The sequence below is a fragment of the Corvus kubaryi genome, unplaced genomic scaffold (assembly GCF_017639235.1).
Source record: "Corvus kubaryi isolate FWS band 111438036 unplaced genomic scaffold, C.kubaryi_AGA036_p1.0 37334, whole genome shotgun sequence".
Taxonomy (NCBI): domain Eukaryota; kingdom Metazoa; phylum Chordata; class Aves; order Passeriformes; family Corvidae; genus Corvus; species Corvus kubaryi.
The window spans coordinates 24,340,079-24,360,973 of NW_024581108.1; the positions used below are offsets into that span (position 1 = coordinate 24,340,079).

Below are 20,895 nucleotides of genomic sequence, written 5' to 3' on the forward strand. Positions count from 1 at the left end.
GCCTTGTTCAAAGTGCTGTGCAAATACAGGGTAAGCTGTGTGCTAAACAGATTGAAAACAAAGGCAAGAGATACTGCTCCACACAAACCATAATGAAGGGAGGAGCTGGGCAAGCCGAGATTACCGGGAATAATTAGGGAAGTGGCTTACTCAGGCAGGCTGGGTGGCTGAGCTGGTTTGGAACGTGCTAGAGGGTTTTTTCACACTTTTGGGAAGGCTTCTTGCTGGAGTTAACTCCACATGGACCTGAGAGTGGTGGAGCAAAAGCAGCACAGCACCAATTCGGGGATTCCCCCATCCCTGGAAGTGTCCAAGGCCAGGTTGGATGGGGTTTGGAGCAACCTGGGATAGTGGAAGGTGTCCCTGCCCATGGCAGGGGGTGGAACTGGATGAGCTCCAAGGTCCCTTCCAACCCAAGTAATTCTGTGATTCCGAGTTCACTTACTGGTTCTGGCTTTTCTTGACCTCCTGGTTTGGCTCTGAGAGTTCAGGAGCCGGATGCAGTTGGGATTTCTCATTCCTTGGCCACCCTGCTGGGACAGCCAGCAGCTGATAATGGCTCTGGGCACTAATGACCACCATTAGGTTTGAACCTCTGACGTGGAGATGAAAGCCTGAGGATTCCATTCCCAATCCATCTCCCTCCCTGCCTTTAAAGAATTTAATTAAATGGTGCATACAGTTAACTGGGAATGGGCCTCTTCCTGAAGGATGCCCGGTGAAATAGCCCTTGACAGGAGAAGGCAATGCTCAGGAATGGACTGGGAGAGATTCATCTTCGTAATTTTAATTTAATTTGATTTTTCAGTCATGAGCCCTATTTCAGATTGAAGGTAATCTTCAGTACTCTTAGTATTGGAAATACTGAGTGAGAACAAAGTCTCCTTTTCCCAGTATGATCCTTATTCCTCATCTCTGCAGTTGGTGCTTACAAAATCATGGATAACATGGTCTGCTCTGCTCTGTGAGCCACTGAAAATGGCTTGGAGACAGGATCACAGAATCCTGGAATGGTGTGGGTTGGAAGAGACCTGAAAGCTCATTCCATTCCAACCCCAACACCTTCCACTATCCCAGATTGCTCCAAGCTCCATCCAGCCTGGCCTTGGACACTTCCAGGGATCCAGGGGCAGCCACAGCTTCTCTGGGTAACAGGATTTTCGCTTCTGAATGATTCCTTTCATATATTCCTATATTTTGTGGATTCTAGCATGAGCAGAGGCAGGTCAGCATCAAAATGAACAACTGGAGTTCTGAGATGTTCTTCATGTTTATTGGTTGGGAAAAAGAAAAGAAAAAAGGGAAGCAGTGTTTTTCCTGTGCTGAATGAAGCCAAATAGGAGATGTTAAAACAGCAGAGGGAAACCTGACATCCACTTCCTTTGTGTCCCTTCCAAAGACAAGCAGGAGCTTTCTCCACACTGACATTCCCTGCTCTGGAGTTCGTCATTCTCCTTCTTTTCTCTCCAATCCCAGATTATTTCCTGACGCTGGATGAACCCATGAACAACATCACCACCACCCTTGGCCAGACGGCGGAGCTGCACTGCAAAGTCTCTGGGAACCCCCCTCCCACGGTCAGGTGGCTGAAGAACGACGCTCCCGTGGTGCAGGAGCCTCGCAGGATCTCCTTCCGAGCCACCCCCTATGGATCCCGCCTGCGGATCCGCAACCTGGACACCACCGACACCGGCTACTTCCAGTGCGTGGCCACCAACGGCAGGAGGACGGTCTCCACCACCGGGGTGCTCTTTGTAAAGTTTGGTGAGTTTTCTCCTCTTAAGCTGTTCCAACTCTCACTTAGGAGAAAGAGTTTGTCCAGGGAAAATCAGCGCACTGCTGTAGTGGTATCATGGAATTGGTCGGGATGGAAAAGCCAAATTTGTTAAACCTATTAAACCCAGGTTGTGCAGAGAGCCCAGGAATCTGTGGGCTGGCTGGAACTCTGCTTCCCAGGGAGGGTGTTAGGATGGCAGGGCAGGAACATTCCTTGGGATGGAGCTTGGAGAAGTGGTCTGGGGAGCTGAGGAGCCATTGGAAACCCCTGAGAGAGACTTTGGACTCTGTTGTCTGTCCTACAAGGGCTGGGATCTCTGCCCTTTTAACCCCATCCACAGATTTCCTAAGTAATTGGATCCATGGGAGTGTAGGAACAGCTGTACTTCCATAGAATCATGGGATGTTCAGGTTGGAAAAGACCTTTTAAGATCATAAAGTCCAACCATCAACCAGCACAACCTCCATGTTCACCATCAAACCGTGTCCTGGGTGTCACATCCATGTTTTCTGAACAGTTGCAGGGATGGTGACTCCACCACTGCCTTGGGCATGCTGTTCCAACAGTTTTGGAGGAGAAATTCTCCCAATATCATACCTTAACCTCCCCTGGTGCAACTTGAGGCCAATTCCTCTCCTCCTGTCCCTGTTCCCTGGGAGCAGAGCCCAACCTCCCCTGGGCTGCCCCTTCCTGCCAGGGAGTTGTGCAGAGCCACAAGGTCCCCCCTGAGCCTCCTTCGCTCCAGGCTGAGCCCCCCATTAATACCTGGGTGGATTCAGACCAGAGGAGAAAAACTCCTTTATTCTGGAGTGCCTGAGTGACCTCTGTGTCTGGTGAGTGAGAAATTTCAGCTGGCACTGCAGACTGAGGGCCTGTGATGAGACACATGTATACCTGTCAGGGAAAATAAGCACTCATTCTTGCAAGTTTATATTGAGATAACTGCCTTCAAAGCTGATCCTACCACTCAGAAGATTCCAAACAAGAAACAGGTTTTGTGTGTCTTCTCCTCCTCCACGGTCAGGGGGAAATAATTCACTGAGATGAAGATATTTGCACACAGTCCTGGTTAATCCTCTTTGGAACTGGACAAATAACACACAAAGGATGATGGATGTGATGAGTTTCGTAGTCTTTTTTCATAAATCTCCCATGTTTTCTGATTTCTGGTAAGAAATTCATCATTAGATGTTCTCCTAAGGCAGTTTCAAGAGGAGGGTGAGTTCCTCACCTGTTTATTGTCCTCGTGTTGTGTTCTGCAGCCAACACAGGCTTGTCTTTGGTACTGAGGGGCTGCCACTCCTCTGTTCAGCTACATAAACCACAGCCAGCATGACAGGCTGGCGCTTTTATCTTTTAAAAGGTTTTCAAAAGCTCCCTGCTTGCTACCTCGCCGTAACTCATCACGCTGTTTTTCTTCTGTCACTTTTCCAGGTCCCCCGCCAACAGCAAGCCCGGGATCCTCGTAAGTCCTTTCATGTCTCTTGTGTGCATTCATTAATCTTGCATTTCAGCAGTCAGAAGTTCATTTGTCATTTGGTGTGACAGGAGCACTTTTGCATTCTGCTTTAAGTCAGTAATTTATTATAACTGAGTTATCTGTCTCACAGTTACATTTTCATGTTATCGTGTCAACTCCTATTTCTTACCCCAGACTTCTTAATTTCCAATATTATTACCTTTAGATCCTCTGGTGCCTTCAGTCTGTGAAGTGATTTCAGTGCACCTACAGGTACTTCATCCATGTCATAGCCCAAGCTGGAAAATATTTATCACTGCAAGCAGATTTTACTACCCAGGGGCTTCTTGCTGATTTGAAGGGTCGTAAACTGTGTCTGTATCTCTCTGTACCTGCATTAGTAAACTGTCTGAAACCTGAGGTTTTAAAGATTGAGTAGGTGGGTGGGAGCAGTGGCTGTTTGTACCACAACTCCCTGTGTCCTGCAGCTCAGGTTTGGCCCCTGCTGCTGGGTCTGAGCACTTCCCACGTTGTATTTTGGCAGTGGAGCTTCTGTTGTGGGCAGTTTTTGAGAATATTCACTTTCATCTCTAATTTCAAACTACCTGATCAAACCCGCTCACCTGTTGCAGTCCCTTAATCCTTATTTCAAGTGTGATCTCCAGCTGTCCTGAGGTTTGGAAGCAGTTCTGTGGTGCTGTGTCCAGTTTATTCACATCTCACATTGTGGAAGAATATTGAAAATCCACCTCTCCTCGTGAGGGGAGAGGAGCACAGAACCAACTAAAGCAGAAAGTTAATCTATTAATGCAATTAATGTGATAACAAAGGATGCAAAAACCTGGGGATGTGAATTTTCCTGGCTCCTTATGGAAGATCTTTCATGAGCTATTGCAGAGGATATAAATGAGGAGAAGCCTCTGACCACAAAAGGATGTTGTAGGATGCCCTCTAATGGAACAGCCGAAAATGTGGTTTTATCTTCCCTTGTGAAGGTGCCTGCCGTGGAATCCTGGAGTTTGCTTTGGAAGGGGAGCTCTTTGCTGGGATTTCAGCTCTCTTTGGTGGTTGTGGTGTTCTGGGGAGGGAGGTTTCCTGCTGCTGTGGGATTCGGGGGCTGTTGGGCTCTTCAGCAGTTTGGAGACTTAATGAATGAGGTGAGAAAATGGGGATTTTGTGCTGCTCCCACCTAGTTTGGGGTTTCTGAAATTTGTGGGGTTAAACAACACGTCCTTGGTGGTCAGAACCCACGTGAGAGCAGTGTGAGCACAGAAAGCAGAGAGCTGGGCTGGAGTTCCACTGTCTAGAGCACTCAGGATTGCCTCACTTTTTTGAAACAAAATATATTTGGGAGCCTTTTTTCCCATTTTTCCTTTCTGGCAGGGTTTTGGTGTTTTTTTGCTGCCCTTCAAAAAAAAAAAAAAAAGACCACAACTTAACCAGCTAAAATACACAGAAAGGATGTGAAAAGGTGAAAAGAAGGAAAAGAAAGGGAAATGTCCTCTTTAGTAGTTGATTTTATAGCTGTGCCTTATAATTTTGTAACCAAAAAAGATATTTAATCACACTTCAGTTGAATGTTGTGAAATGCAGGAGGGAAATTGCCTCGAATTCTGGTCCTTTGTGTTTGCTGCTCCTTCCATGCAAAGAAAATCCTGGGGATTGGATTGTGTGACTCCCATGTCTTCTCCCTGTGCAAGTTGAAAAATGAATTTGTAGCAATGAAATTAATTTTTCTGCTTTTTTGTGTGAAAACCAAGCCCAGCTGTGTCAGTTTCAAGCTCCAGGGTGAGAGATGAAGCACCTGGTTGACCTCTCTCATCATCCTCCCTCTGGGGAAACACTTTCTTTGGGAATAGTCTGGAAGCTGGGTCATAAAATTCGGAACCTGGGCCTGCTTTTCCCGTGTCTTTATCAGTCAGCCACGAGTGGAAGATTCTGTTCATTTACAGATTTCCTTTGAGGATGGTGTTTTTAAAAATACCCACTCACTCAGCACTTTTCCTTCCAGAATTTACAGGTGCAGAGCTCTGCCCCGATGTGATGGCAGCAAAACAGATGGGCCACGTGTAAATGGGAAGGTGAAACGATGATTTCTTGAAAAGGAGACAGGCAGGGGTAGATAACACAGCAATTCATGTGTGTTGTTCTTGCTGCTTTCCCTAAGGCTCTGTTAGAGCCAAAAGTCTGATTTGAAAATGAGTTTGAGTCAAAGGAAAGCAAAGGCAGCAGTGCTGTCCCTGAGGACACTGGGAACCCGAGGCACTGCTGGGGTGGGGAGCACTGCCTGCCCTGAGCATCCTCCCTTTAACTCTCCTGTGCTGGACAAGGCTCGGCTGTAAAACCCTTGGAACCACATTCCATGATCCTGCCCTACTGCTCTGACCTAGCTGGGAGAAGCTTCTTTTGTTTTCAGAAAAAAAAAAACCCCAACAACCCCAAGCCGTGCTCCATAAATAAATCATTCTTTTATCTTTGGGTGCTGCAGATGCAGTGCCAGCTCCAGGCAGCTCAGGGAATGTGGGGAGGGTGTGAATGCCAGTGTCCCACATCCGGATGTGCCTCCAGGAGCCAGCTCCAGGCTCTCCAGCTGGAGCTCTGGAACAGTTTCCAGAACGTGGATGGTGTCAAGGGCACCTCCACAGCAGGCAGGGGTCTGGGAGGGGCAGGGAGGTCAGTGAGCTCTGGCTGGAAAAGGCCACCCTCAGCTGATGTAGCTCCGTCTTTTATCCATGGGATCTCTCAATGCAAACGCAGATTGGGTGGATGGGATAACTTTGGGAAGATCAAAGGGAGAGCTTTGGTGGTTAACTCATGTGGCAGAGTGTGTTTGTGCACTGCTCTGCGTGTGTCTGTGTATTGTGCACACAAATGTATCACACATCCCAGAGTCCCAGAAGGGTTTCAGTTGGAAGCGACCTCAAAGATCATCTCATTCCAACCCCTGGCCATGGGCACCTTCCACTAAACCAGGAATTTGCTTCTCGAAATTTCCCAAAACCCCCGATTTTTAACATGATTTTTGAAGTTCCTGTGCTTCACATCCCTTTGAAACTCACTTTTTATCCATCATCCTTGGCAAGGTTGGTTCCTTAAGGTCTTCACCTCAGGTCTGGCTGCAGAGATCAGAACCAGAACAGAATGAGGTCAGAGCTCAGCAGATTCCTGGGGATGAGAGAAGCCTGGGAAAGGATTCTGTCCCCAATCTTTTTGTTCTTTTTGTCTCATTCTCTATTGTTTCCATTACCTGGAGCCCTGGCTTTGTGCTTGTCCCAAATTTTGCCCACTGCAGGAGAAATCCTGGGCACAAATCACTGAAATTAGAGGTGGTGGAGCAGGAACTTCCACAAGAGCTGTGGTGAGAAAGAAAAGGAAGATGTCAGTTTATGTGGGCTGGTGTAAAAACGAGCTGGAAAAACCCTGCTGGAGTGTAACCCAGTGGGAAGAGTGCAGGAAAATGCTCTGTATTTATTACTAATTTATTGTGTCATGAGCATGTTCAGAAGAGGTTTAACCTGGATGTGTATGGCAGGGACTGGCACTTCCCAAGTGGAATATGAACATCCTGGTGCCAATATTCCTCTGGAACAGTCCTTTTGTTCTTCGTGGAGCCTCTTCTATATATAAATATCCTAAATATGGCATTGTTTTGTTCTTTATTTAACCACTGGGAACGAGGAGAGGGGGAAGAGGAGACGAGAGGGCTGTAACTTTAAGGAGCATCTGATTCATGAAATGAAATGGGGTTTGCAATTCCCAGAAATAGCTTGCAAGGCTTGTGAAACCACAACTCCCCCCTGGATTCTCCCATCCTCTTTTTTCAGTGACTGAGATTTTTATTTATTTATTTATTTATTTGTTTCCTTTCAGCTAAACACATCTGGGTTTTTGAGTAAAACAGATCTTTTGTGCAGTGGCTCTGTGTGCCAGCATGGTTCCTGCAACAAGAAAATGTGTAACCACTGGCCAGCATCCAGGTGAGGCTCGGCCAACTGCGTGTGTGATTGTGGATTTCAAAGAGGAACACAGAGACTTTCCTCTCTTGGCCACAGAAGGTAAAGTTTAGAGAGGAAAAAACGCCAATAAAGAGGCCAGAACAGATTTGCTGCTCCAGCAGCATCCTGAGAGCGATGTCCCTGCACTCTGGGTGCCAGGTTTGACTCCTGGAATCTTGGAATTCCAGCCTGTCCCACGTTTTGTGGCTGTCTCAGAAACTCCCTCCTGCTGTTCAATGATGGAAATGTTGAATGAGGACTGGACACAATTCCCAGGCGTTTTGGTGCGGGATCTTTTACAGTCCCGCTGTGTGCTGGTGCAACAGCTCGTTCCTACAGCCTGTGGGATCTGAGACACAAGCCTGAAGTGGGATATTCCGTGCAGAGGCCAATATAAATATATTTGGGGGAAAAAAAGAAACCCCACATGGTGCAAGGTTGGAGCCTGAGTGGCTGATGCTGACACAAACCATGTTACGTCCTGCTGCATGACTTCATCCCAGGGAAAATAATACTCCCTCAGTCTGCCAGGGGCTCAGGCAGGTTATCTGCTGGGAGCATGCCGGGGCTGGAATGGGAATGTTTCCAGGGAGAGCTGGCCTTGTCCTCTCCACTGGGTCTTTGATCTGCTGCACACTTATCTCTTGTGCCTCTGTCTCACCTTTTCCCTGGATTGTTCTGCTCTGGCACTGGGGACAATGAGGTGATTGCTGAGGGGCTGCTGAGGGACCAGGGTTCACAGGTTTTTGGGAGTCAAGTTCTTGGATTTTCCTGAGCAAGCAAAAAGAACTGAAAACCTCTGGGTAAATGTAATACAGAATTTAGGAAGTCACAGTTGTGTCTTGTATGAAATCAATTGGCTACAGAGCCTATTCCAGGGTGTTTTATCGACCTCGGGGTACTTAGGTAGCTAAATATACACCTTATCTGGGAATCCCAGGGTCCTGTGCCTCTTTACCTCCTCTTATCTCCCAGACATGTGGGAAGCTGAGGCACAATAAGATTTAAGGTGCGTTTGAGGGGCCTGAACTGGAGCTGGTGCAGCTGAAGGGCCTCTGGACACCTGGTCTGGGGGAATCAGCCCAAACTATTGCAGGAGGGGCCTGAAACAAAATAGGGGATGGAATCACAGGGTGGGGTGGGTTGGAAAGGACCTTGAAGTTCATCCATTCCCACCCCTGCCACGGGCAGGGACTCCTTCCACTGTCCCAGGCTGCTCCCAGCCCCAGTGTCCAACCTGGCCTTGCCCAGCTGCTCTGGGCACCCTGTGCCAGGGCCTCCCCACCCTCCCAGGGAACAATTCCTTCCCAACATCCAGCTGTTCCTGTCTGCTGTGGCCCTGCATCACCCACTGGTTTTCATGTGAGCAGTGCTGCAAACAGCCACGTTCTTTGCCATGAAGCGGCCTGAACTGCATTTTGTTTTGCTGCGGCAAGTCTACAGAAAAGAAATTGGCCTGGAGTTTGGTGAAAGATTGAGCTCAGAAAGTGCTTTTGACTTTTAAAAGGGTGTCTGATAAATATTTTTGCAGATTTCAGCTGAAGTGTTCCCTTATCTACGGGCAGTGCAAACAGAAACCCCTCCTGTGCGCACGTGGCACGGGGGAAAGGCCCAGCACAACGTGGAGCCGGAGCTGAATTATCTGAAAACAAATCAATTACAGAGATGTCAATATTTTTTTAAGCAGGGAGGGAGAAGGGAGTGAGGTACATTGGGACTTGGGGAGCTGGAGCTCCCTGCTGCATTTCTGCAGCACAAAGGGAAGACAGGGTGCTGTTGAAGAGCTGGCTTTGTTTTCCTTCTGTGCGGGAGCACCCATAGCAGCTCCACATGGGAATAATGTTCAGTGTGGAAGGGACCCTGTGCAATGCTGCAGTCAGTATTTGAGGAGTTTGGGGCTTCTATTTCCACCAGGCTTTCACACACCCAGTTGCACTGTCAGTATTCCCGGGCCTGGCACGTGGGATTTGTGGCCAGATCCCAGAGCCTGAGGGAGCTGAGAGCTGAGGATAAAACTGAAAGAGGCATTTATGCTGTCATTCTATCTTTATTGCCTTTATTTATATATCAATGACTTTATTTATATTCATATTTATATGTCCATCAAGACCTTATTGCCCTTTTAAACACTGGATCCAGGAAACTCTCAAATCCCTCACAGGATCCTGGTTATTCATTGGACTCAAGGATTTTTCCCAAGCTTTATAATTCTATGACTCCAAGGGGACTGATAAGTAAAGTACAGATATAGGATAAATTTTCCTTTCTCTAATTGAATATCCCAGTTATCAGTCTTTCCACAGCACTAAAGAAATCCTGGGATGACATAATTTGACCCCGAGTTACAGACTCTGTGCCCACTTTCCTGATTTATTTAAAAAGGAGCAACATGAGGATCATTTTGAAGTTTTTGACAACAGAAAGGCAAAAAATAAATCAGGAAAGGCTGGAAAGTTGCATTACTTCTGCTGATCATTTCCTCCAGGCCGTTGTGTTAATGGAGATATTCTTCAACTGTTGTAAAAAATAATAAATATCATCGAGCCCAGTTGGCAGTCGGGGTCTGACTAATAATAAACCCAGTCTTGCGAGTTAAACCAAACAGTCCAACCTGCCAAATATTGTTCCCATTAATGCCTTAATGTCACCCAGAGGCCTTTTTCCCACTGCTCTCCCTGCAGAAGTTGTCTGGGTAGGAGTTCACCCCCCCAGGACGGGGGGACCTGTGTTCCTAAGCTCCACGTTAAGGCTGCAGCTAAGTCTGCTTGGAAACAAACTCTTGGATTCGATTAAACATTCTGAGCTTCCAAACTTTGCTTTTATTCCTTGTTGAAACAAAGCTCAGGCCATCAGGCATTTGTCTCAGAAAATAAAAACTGCACAGCCCCTAACCCAGCAACACTTGAGGGGAGGAAGATGCTGGCTCTGCTTCAGAGCAGAGGCATAATCTGGTTTTCCCATATTTCATGTGGTCATTCCAGGTAACAGCTCTTTTGAAGCCAACCCCAAAATCCCTTATGGAGCTGCTAAAAGCTTGCAGCAGCACTTTGGGCCAAACCACTGGGTTTCTGTGAAGCATTCCAGCGTTCAGGAGGCGAGGTTTGCTCTTTAAGACAGTTTTAATAAAAAAAAAATCTCATTTAGCTCTAATCAGAAGGACATTTTAAGTGGCTTAGTGGGATTTCTTTGAGCCTGAAGGCTGTGAGGAAAGATCTGACAATATTACAGTAACAATGGATTTCAGTCATCCTGGCCTGGGTCAGGTTTCAGTCCTGGCTGAGCAGAGCCTGGCTTTGTGCTGCTTGGGTTTGGAAGGACTTGGCCTGAATATGTGTCTTGTCCTCAAAGAGGACAAATGAAAAATGATGCTTTAGAGAGTTTCTAATTCATGTGGGATTAGACCTGATTTTTGTTGTAATTCAGACAACACAAGATGTGAAAATTATTGATCTGTTGTTTTATTTGTGTGTAAATCCAACCCAGTTCCTTCTTCAGTGGCCTTTCACTGCAGAGTTGCTAAGACAGAGGTGGGGACTGTTGTTGTGGGGATAAGGATTGTATTTTCTAATGGAAAATTCACCTCAGCCCCAGGCTTTGGGAGCTTTCTATTCTGTTCTGGGGGTTTGCTGGCCTGCCTTAAGCAGTTATAAAACAAAGCACAACAAAAATCTAAAGGATTGGAAAGCAAGGTCCTTGATTTCCCTGCCCACCAGCTTGTGGCGGGATCACAGTCCCTCTGAGGATTCAGTGCTGCAGGAGAACACATGGCTTGAGTTCCTCTGGTCCCCACTGCCTCTACTGCCCTGCATTTTACTCCTGGGAAGGGGTGGGAAGGGCTGTAGGTGGAGGAGGAAAGAAGGGAAATGATTCTCTAACCTGGGTGCTTGTGGTGTAAAATGGTGCCTGGCTGTCATGAGTTCAGTGTAACTGAGTCAGAACACTGGCAAATGAAATGGTGACTTAATGATGATATTCTGAAAGAGGGAATGGGGCATCTCTCACATGGAACAAGTACGTTTCCAAGTCCTTGTTTTATTTCCAACCCTGCAGCATCTGGAGGCTGAATGCTGCTCCAGAACCTTCCTGGGCCGTGGAAGTGGGTGGGTGTAAGGGTGGAGTAAAGAACTGCTCACACTTTTCAGAACCCACTTATAATATCTGAGGTCATCTCCAAGGTGCACAAGGCTCCCCTGTGCCACAAGGCCTTTCATTATGAGGAAAATCCTCTTTAAAGGCCTATAATGTTTCTGTGGTCACAGTAAAATCTTTCACACAAGCCAGCAATAAAACCTCAGTGGGCAAATCTCAATCTCTGTCTCGTTTTGTTCTTTTACTTCAGTGCCCAGTTGTTGCTGATATTCCTTAAACAGATCCTCTTCTGCTCTTTTGATTTTGTGTTGAGGGGGAACCACGGGAAGGAGGAGCACTGAGGGATCTGCTGGAGATTCATCAGATCCAAAGCTCAGCTCTGGGCACAGCTTCAAGCAGGTTTTTGGTTTATCTGCCAGCCTTGCTACCAGTGGGCTGGAAAACGAATTAAGATGAAACATTTCAAACATTGCAGTAGTGAAAGCTCCGGTTGCTTGTGGTAGGAGTTATTCAGGAGAACAAAAGTAGGAATATTGATAATAATTACAGCCTTGAAAGCACAGGGCACTGGGAGGGGGAGAGGCAGCGTCTGTGGCTCTGTGGGATGGATTTGTTTCCTGTCCTCGGCGTTCTTTCACCCACATGAAAAGTCATCTCCCTCTCGATGTAAATCCTTTCTTTCCGTGGGCAGTTTGGGATTCTCCTCCCCTTTCAGACGGACTCAGTGTCAAGCCTTTGCTTTTTGCCTGGTGAGACATCCCAGGCTGGGATCCAGAGCCAAGTGCTGGACCTCAGCTTGTTCCTGGAAATCTCTGTCCCAGCTGGGAGCTGGGCAGCTGCAGAGCTTCCTTCCCTCATAGGGTCATGCAATGGTTTGGGTTGGAAGGGACCTTAAAGCTCATCCCATGGGCAGGGACACCTTCCACTGTCCCAGGCTGCTCCAGCCTGGCCTTGGGCACTTCCAGGGATCCAGGGGCAGCCACAGCTTCTCTGGTCACCCTGTGCCAGGGCCTGCCCACCCTCACAGGGAGGAATTCCTGCCCAATATCCCACTAAACCTGTTCTTTTTCCATTTGAACCCATCCCAAGCTTGAGTTAAGGTTTTACTCCAGGCTTCTGCAGCCTTTAGGAGAACCAGTGTTGGGGCAAGTGTTTATTCAGCCTAGTAAGACCACTAAAAGTAGGAATAAATCTGTATTGACCCAGGGGGCTTTCATGACTTCAACAGGGTGTAAAACCTTGGGAATGAATTTTCCTACAAGGATAACATTGCTGTTCAGCCAGCCTGTGTGCAGTCACTACTCACTCCCAGTCTGTGTAACTCCATCACAGAGTCCTGTAGTTCGAGGGAGAAGATTATAAGGTGTTACATTATTTATCCTGATAATTAAAACCACTCCTGACATTCCAGCTCTGGCTGTTCAAAGCAATAACCCCGGGCCACCTCAAATACTGTAAAAGGAGTTAATCATCCATTTCTGAGTGTGTCAAGTTTATTGATCTTGTTAACAGGAAAACATGTGTGGTTACCTGGGTGAGGAAGGAAAGCACTTATCATCTGAGCTGGTATTTGGATGCTGTTACTGGTGCCTGAGCCCAGCAAAAATGAATCACAAATGTTACCCTGCCATAGTTCTCCAGCCAAATTTCTTGTGGCGGTGAATTTACTTTAAACAAATCATTTTCTCTCCATCCTGATTTTGCTCCAGATGAATGGGCACATTCTCTTGCCACAGTTCTGCCCAGCAATTAGCACCAAGAACACTTTGCAAGCCAGTCCCCTTTCAAGGGTCCCAGCTGGTTTAGAGATTGGGAGGGCTTAAAGTGAGAAGAGACCATTGCAGTCCCCACTGCTGTAGAACTTCTTCTGGGTGTGTTATGGCTCAGTTCTGGTGATTTTCAGTTAACTGGGGCACATCCTTGGAAAACAAAAAGTCTCATGTTGATTTTATCTGATTTCATCATGCTCGTGCTGTGTGAGGTCAGAATCCCCCTTTAGGATCCTAAACACACAATCACTGTTCCCTGGACAGCCCAGCTCTTGACTCTGCCACAGTGACCCTGAGAGGTCTCTTTTCCATAAACTCCTGGGAACTGCCCCCAGCTCTGTCACCACCTCAAATCCTGCATTGTTTGGGCTTCATTCCAGCCATTCCACTGGTTTGGCTTGGATGGTGTAAGGCAAACAGGAGTGGAGTGATTTGGGCTTTCCCAGGATGTGTGTGAGTATGGACAGCACAGGATACCCTGCAGAGATCATGGAGAGGTTTCTTCTACAGTTCTGGGATGGAAATTGCCTCAACCTGCCTGTGTTTAAAAGCTTTGGCTTCAGTAATTCCTCTCGAGTGTCTTCTTTAGCTACTTTTGGAACAGAAACTATTTTATTGCATTTAAATGATAAATAAATGTCTTTAACCCTGCGCTGTTGGTGACAGCTCCACCATTTCCCTCTTGTGAGAAACAAGTATGAATTACAGCAGAAACTCTTCATCTTGGACTTGAAAGCATCACAAAGCCTCGTTTGCACTGCTGGCAGCTCTGATAGTTTTGGGAATCTCCTTGTCTGACTTCTGGCCCTCATGGTATTTTTTCAGCATTTATTTAAAATTTGGTGGTGTCAGTTTTTCCTCCTCAATGGGTACAAAGCAGCCCAGGCACAAGTATCAAGTGAGGATTTGCCCTTCCAGGAGTATCCCATCTTTTGGAGACTGGGAAGGAGCAAGAGATAATGAGAGAAAATTATTATTCCAGCAATGCTAAATGTGAGGGAAGGATCTGGGGAGTGTTTGCTTTGCACTGGGAGCTGTTTGGGGCATCAGGAGCTGTTTCAGGGTCCGATCTCAGCTGTGTGGGGATAAACTGGAGGAACTCCATGGGTTTCAGCTGTGTATTTTCCATGAATAACATGGATTGTTATTCCATCCTTGGCATTTCAGACAAAACAGGCAATCGTGGTCTTGCCAAAATAAAGTTCCTTGGCTGGATCAAAGGAGCAGCGGGGTAGGAATATCAGAGTTGCCTTTGATTTTCAACTCCAAATGGCTTTGCTGCATGGATGAGGGCTGGGCCTGCCTTTTAAACGATGTTTGGCTTAATCCTCCTTTAATTTTTTATGCAGTTACAAAATACATGTTTTGTGTTACAAGACCACGATAAGAGTGAGTATTGATCTGAGCCAGCATCTCACCTACTCCGAGATAAAACCCAGCTTTTAAATCTGATCCAGCACAACTGCTCGAGTGTGCCAGGACAGATGTTGTTAAAACAAAGTTCTAGAAACAGGTCTGTTATCTTAAATAACATTTTTCTGGTTGGGGAATGCATTAATATCAGACATACCATGCACTGGAGCTTATCAATCCAAATTAATTTCAGATTTGCAGCTGAAATGTTGGTGGCACAGGTAGGAAGTCTGGCAGACTGGATGTTAACAGCACCCTGAATATAATTTGCATCAAAGCACCCCAAATAATCATGTGTAAAATGCCTTACAAATTTGTGATCTGGTCCCAGTGGTACATTAACATAATTCCTTCTAATGCAAACCTCAAGGGGATTCCTATTCTCAGTTGCTGGCACACTGGAATAATAAAACACAACTAAATAAAGCAATTGGGATCGTTTTATGTGTTGGGAAATACCAATAAATTCCATATCCTAAAACTTAGACAAGTCCAGAAAAATTTGTGCATTTTCAGCCACATGAATTTTAAAATGTGCTTGTTATGAGGGGTGAAAAGTGGGTTTTTTTCACCTTGAATACCAATTATTGGCTGTAAAAAGGCTGTGAAGGGACAGTGGTTTAGATGTTTTCTGCAAACTGCAAACAAACAATTTAAATTTGTAGTTTCAAACTGGTTTGCCTTGAAAAATTAGAAGTTTCCAACAAAAAAAAAAAGAGAAAAGGAAAAGAAAGAGAAAAAGGGGTTAGAATTTACTTAATAGTTCTTTTAATGCAGCTTCCAGAAAACAGGCAGGAAGGTGTGTTGGAACATATTCACTCTTAACAGGAGGAAAAGGCAGTAACTGCCTGCTTTTTTTCCTAAAAACTGAAGTTTTGGGAGGAATTTGTCCCATTTTTGAGTAGAAAAACGCCATTTTTACACAGTTCTTTCCTCAAAGCATGATTACCAGAATTTAGGGCTGGGCATCCTTCTCAAGGCTGATCAAAATGTGCAAAATTGGGCTCTACATTTTGAATATTCCAGCCCTAGCTTCTGAAATAGGAGTGGTTTGGTCCCAGGGTGGTTCTGGAGTGTGGCTGCTTCACTCAGGTCTGTGCAGCCCCCGGAGAGAGGGAAAATGTTTTGAAGGAAAACAAACAGGTTCTCTCCCCGTGCCTTATCCCATTTCCATGAGGGCACGGAGGGACAGCTCTTCATTTCCACTGGAGCAGCTTTTGCCTGTGTTTGTTGTCTTAAGAAGGAGTTTCTTATCTCCAGAAGGATCTTTTCCACAGTCCATTCCCAGTCTGATACCAGTGGTGACGCCCTTTAAAGCCCTGGCAATTCCCAGCTGAGGAATCTGTGTGGCTGGTAGGGGCTGGATTTATGATGGACCTGCAGTTTTTGTGAACTCCCAATGTTTTCACAGTTGTTAGGCTTGACCAACTAATTCAGTGAGAGCAGCTGCTTCAAAAGGGTTTGGATTTAGCCCCAGCCCAAGTTTGCTCCTAAACCCGACAATCCCAGACTGCTGGGGAAAGCGCCGTGTTCCCGCCCGGGCCTAACTCCTAGGAAGGTTCTTGAGGAAAACATGCTGCATTTTGTTAAAGGACTCTGGAATTTCACAGAGCCATTGGATTATTTAGGTTGGAAAAGCCCTCTGAGATCGAGTCCAGCCATCCCCAGGACTTCCAAGGCCACCACTGGCCCATGTCCCCAAGAGCTGCATCCACAGGGATTTTAAATCCCTCACGGGATGGGGACTCCACCACTGCCCCAATTCCAATGCCTGATCGCCCTTTCTATGAAAAAACTTCCCAATATCCAACCTAAACCTCTGCTGGCACAACTTGAGGCCGTTTCCTCTCATCCTGTTCTCTGGGAGCAGAGCCCCACCGGCGCCCGTTGGTCATGCCGAACACCTGTGCTCCCCCCGGCTGCCCCCTCCTGTCAGGGAGATCTTTTTATCTGTGAAATAGAAAGAGAATTAAACCAGCCAATTTTGGTAAGTTCGAGCTTAGTGTTATTTTTGCAGCAATTGTGGACTCCCTTTATTGATGGGTGCAAATTTGTGGTCGAATAATAGCTGAAACGAGCTAACATTATAGGTATTATTTTTAATTAACTTGTGCTGAGGCATGTGTTTCACTTTTAATTCACGTGTCAGCTTTGTGAAGTCTGTTTCTCATCATGCTTAAGGTTAAAATATTAGGTCACCAGAAGAAAGAGCTATTTGAGGCACATAAGACAAATTAAATGTTAGGAGGAAGGAGAGGGGAGGGAGGAGCAGAAATAAAGCTGTGACTCCAGAAAATAAGGGAAAGCAGGAAGGAGTTAGGGAGAGATAAAATGAGCTGCAGAAAGCCTGAAACTCATTTTATGGGGTTCAGTATTATAGGTTTTTCAATCAGGTTGGGAGAGTTCAAAGCTGTATTTGCAGTGGCCTGACACCCAGGAAGGAGTGGGATGTTGCTTTCTGGAAAAACTGCCTCCCAGGCAAAGAAAATCTGCAATAGTTTTATCAGGGAATAAACCTGGTAATTGGTGGAGAATGGGAAGGTTGGATGTTCTTCCATAGGAGAGAAAGAAAAAAAATAAAGCTTAGGATGGAAAAATAGCTTGAAAATAATTTCCCATGTGATTTATTAATGCCATAAAAAACCACCATTTGCTTCACACTGAATGTTTCCATTTTTGATGTTCTCATGTATAAACGTGTGGTTTTCCCTCAGTATTCCAGAGGAGGTGACAATCCTCTTGCCAAGGTAGGAGTGTGTCACAAGGAGCAAGCAATTCCAAAACTTTCTTTTGCTTGAGCATTCCCAGTCTCAGCCAGGAATAAGCACTTGGGAGAGACAGGAATCACTGCAAAATTTAAAATGTTCCTTTCCCCTTACAAAAAAAAAAAAAGGACTCCTGACAAAAGAGATTTAATACGAGGCAAACAGAAAAGTGTTCCTTAAAACCTTGTTGTTGTTCCCATCCTCTTCCCACTGGGGTACAAAGCACCCTCGTGGTGCTGTTTCTCAATCCAGTGCTGCTGGGAGGACAGGAAAATATTTGGGAATAAAGCTCTTAATATGCAGATTGAGCCATTGGAAAGGTGGCTCAACCTTGGCTGCATTTCTTTCATATATATAAATGAATTTATTTTTTAAAATATGTCCCAGAAATTCACCTTCCTGTATGAGGGGGAGGAAATCTGTGAAGAAGATGCACAGTGCCATCCACAATTTATTTAATACCTCAAAGAAACCTGAGCAACCTCTGTACCTTCATGTGACTAAAAAATGGAAAATTCCATCTTTTTGGGGGGTTTTTCCCTGACTAGAGACTGACTCCAATCTCCAGCATGTCCTTGGTGATGGGATTTATCTGTGCATCTCCTGGCAGACACGGAGAGGCAGAAGGATGTGTTGTGCTCCCATTCCTACATGGAAAAACACTGGAAAAACACTTCATGCAGCACCAAGCAAATGTGGAGAGCTTTTCCCTATGGAGAAGAGTCTCTGGGGAATTTCAGCTTCCCAGTCCAACAGGTCCCTGAACACTTTTTGTGCCTGTGAAAGCCATGAGATGTTTGAGGCCAGAGCTCCGTGGGATCTGGGGGCTGGATGGGAATTGTACAGAACTGGGAATGGGGTTGATGGAGATGCATCCGCCAGGCTGGAATAAACTCAGAGGGCACTCATAGAGTATGTGTTTTAGGAGGGATTTGTCCCGTTTCTGAGTAGAAAACTGCCATTTTTACACAGTTCTTACCTCAAAGCAGGATTTTCAGAATTTGGGGCTGGGCATCCTTCTCAAGTCTAACCAAAATGTGCAAAATTCAGCCCTAAATTCTGAATATTCCCTCCCAGCTAGGAGGGATTTGAACAAAAAATACTGAGGGACGTGGCCAAGCTCTTAAAGGAAGTCTCTTCCCTTTGCTTGCCTTGGTGCCCAGTGCCCGGTGTGTAGGACACGGATGTGGATGGGATGTGCTCCAGCCCCATCCATCCCCTCCCAAGGCCCCTCAGACCAACAGCCAGGGGGTCTGGGATCACTCAGGGCAGAGCAGCTGCAGATTTATGGGATGGAGCTGATGATCCTTCCATCCAAACCTCCTTATCTGGAGCTTGATTCCCGATGAGGGGTGGATAAGGGTGTGTGAGACCCCTGCGGCTCTGGGAGGCGATCCAGCAGGAGGGAGGGGATTTTCTGGGCAGCACAAAGCTCCGAGAGAGGAGGCAGCGTTGAGCACGTGTAATCTTATCCCTCTTGACTGCTCTTCAAAAACATTTCACGTTTTTTCCCCCTCTGCATTTCGAAACTTGGCTCAGCTGACCTTCCAAACGTAACCTTAAAATAGCTCTGTCAAACAAAACATGAGTGCCAGGAGTTTCCTGCCATTCCCATAACTTCAAGCACATGATTTGCAGTTCATCCTGAATAACGATGTCAGAAATCTGCCAGGAAAGATCCAAACCCTGCTTCCAAGGTTGTTCCCTAACCAGCTGCAGCTGCTGAGCCACCCCAGCCTGCAGGGAATGCCCTTGGGCTTTGCAGGAGTTGTGTTAGCAAAGGGACGCTTCAGGTGTTTGGGAGGAGAAAACCATCTCTGGATCGGAATTGCAGGGCTGATTTATTGATTTTTGATCAATATTTGGCTCCATTTCGTGGCCCTAATGTGGCCCCAGTGCTAGTCTGGGCTCCCTGATGCCATCCCATTGCTAATCCCTTCAAACCAGCATCCCAAACCCACAGGAATTTTGGATTATTTATCTATATCTGGATTGGAGGCATCATTGAAAGCAGCCATCAGTCTGAATAGTGAGGTAAGAACTAAGAAAAGCAATTCCTTAGGCAGATCTTATTTAATTATTGGTATTTTTTAATCACAGGGTCCTAGAATGGTTTGGGTTGGGGAGGACATTAAAGATAATCTTATTCCAACCCCTGCCATAAGCAGGGACACCTTCCACTATCTCTCATTATTATTATTATTATTATTATTATTAGTATTAGTATTATTATCCAGAGGTGCTGTGGGACTCTATAAATGTCATTCTGTCAAAGCACAGCATAATGAATTTTTTCCTTTTCTGCCTCTGCTTTCCCAGGGAGCCATTTCAACCCTGGCTGCCCCGTGCCTTTAAAGGGGTGTCAAACAGCAGTAGCTTTTATTCCCCAGAACTTTTCCCTATATTATGCAGTGATGTGGAAGTCTGGGCAGTTCTCTTCTTTTTGCAAAGTGAAATGCAGCCCTCACGTTGCTGAAATATTATCATGAACCAGAGCCAGCGTGTTCCCATTTTCTAAGCAAGGCACAAGGGTTTTGCTCTTTGGAAAGTATGAGAGAATTTTATTCATCTGTTTGTTTTAAGGGAGACCTGCCAAGTCCAAACCCTTTCATTTCATCCCGTGCGAAGCTGGAACACGAGGTGGGAACAAAACAGAATTTATTGAACGATGTACAAATAATTTACCCAGAGAGGGGGCACTGGGTGTGTGCATAGCCATGAAAATAATTAATTGATGCACCTAGTAATTAATGGCAAAGCTTCCCTGAGCGTGTTTCTTCTCTCAGCATCATTATGGACTCAACTCCCCTAAAGCAGCACCCTCCAGAACCCCGGGTTTAGGCTGGAAATTTGGAGGGGTGAGACTCTGGTGTTGAGCAGGAGCCTTTGGATGCAGCTCTGGAGAGGGACAGGAGTGTCCCCAGACCCAGGGTATCCCACTCCTGTCCTGCACTCCTGATTTTCCCTGCAAGAGAAGAGCAGAAAGCACTTGGTTGTCTGAACCAGGCACTGCCTTTTTCCATCAATCCATTTTTTTTTCCCATCAGGACTCTGCTGTTGGATAGAAATTATTTGGATAAACAGCTCTGACTGGTTCAGTGCTATGCAAGGAGCTTGTTTTTTTTAAAGCACGACAAAATGCCTTTCACTTTGTCAGTGAAAAAAATGTCTGCACAGTCCTCACCCAGAGCCAAAACTCTTCCATCTCCACTTGGTACATCTGGGAGATAATCCAGCATTTATTTGCTTTTGCTCTTCAGTTTGGTTAATTCCCATAAATCAACCTCCTCTGCATTTACACCTTAATCCACGCTGGCTTTTGGGACACTCAAAGCATTTGGGACTTTGTCTTGCCTCGTTCTGTTCTCTCCTTTGGCCATTTCTGCTTAAGATATCCAAATTAGTCCTGTATTTATGATTCTTTCTTGAAAGGTACTCATTCAAATCCTTCTGAAAGCAAAAAGGGGAAGGAAGGGAGGGAGGGAGGAAGGAAGGAATTCGGAAGGAAGGAATTCGGAAGGAAGGAAGGAATTCGGAAGGAATTCGGAAGGAATTCGGAAGGAAGGAAGGAAGGAAGGAAGGAAGGAAGGAAGGAAGGAAGGAAGGAAGGAAGGAAGGAAGGAAGGAA

General features: G+C 46.0%; 1 protein-coding gene across 4 annotated transcripts in view; it reads left to right on the forward strand.

Annotated features, from left to right (window-relative positions):
* ROR1 (receptor tyrosine kinase like orphan receptor 1) overlaps positions 1 to 20,895 on the forward strand; it is a 146,867-nt gene that overhangs the window by 109,220 nt on the left and 16,752 nt on the right. For 3 of the 4 annotated variants that reach the window (XM_042030901.1, XM_042030898.1, XM_042030899.1), the window contains exons 3-4: positions 1,477 to 1,764; positions 3,212 to 3,242. In XM_042030901.1, coding sequence (XP_041886835.1) covers positions 1,477 to 1,764; positions 3,212 to 3,242 — 319 coding nt within the window. Of the gene's footprint in view, positions 1 to 1,476; positions 1,765 to 3,211; positions 3,243 to 7,133; positions 7,214 to 20,895 lie in introns of those variants that run through there. The other variant, XM_042030902.1, reaches the window with a different exon arrangement.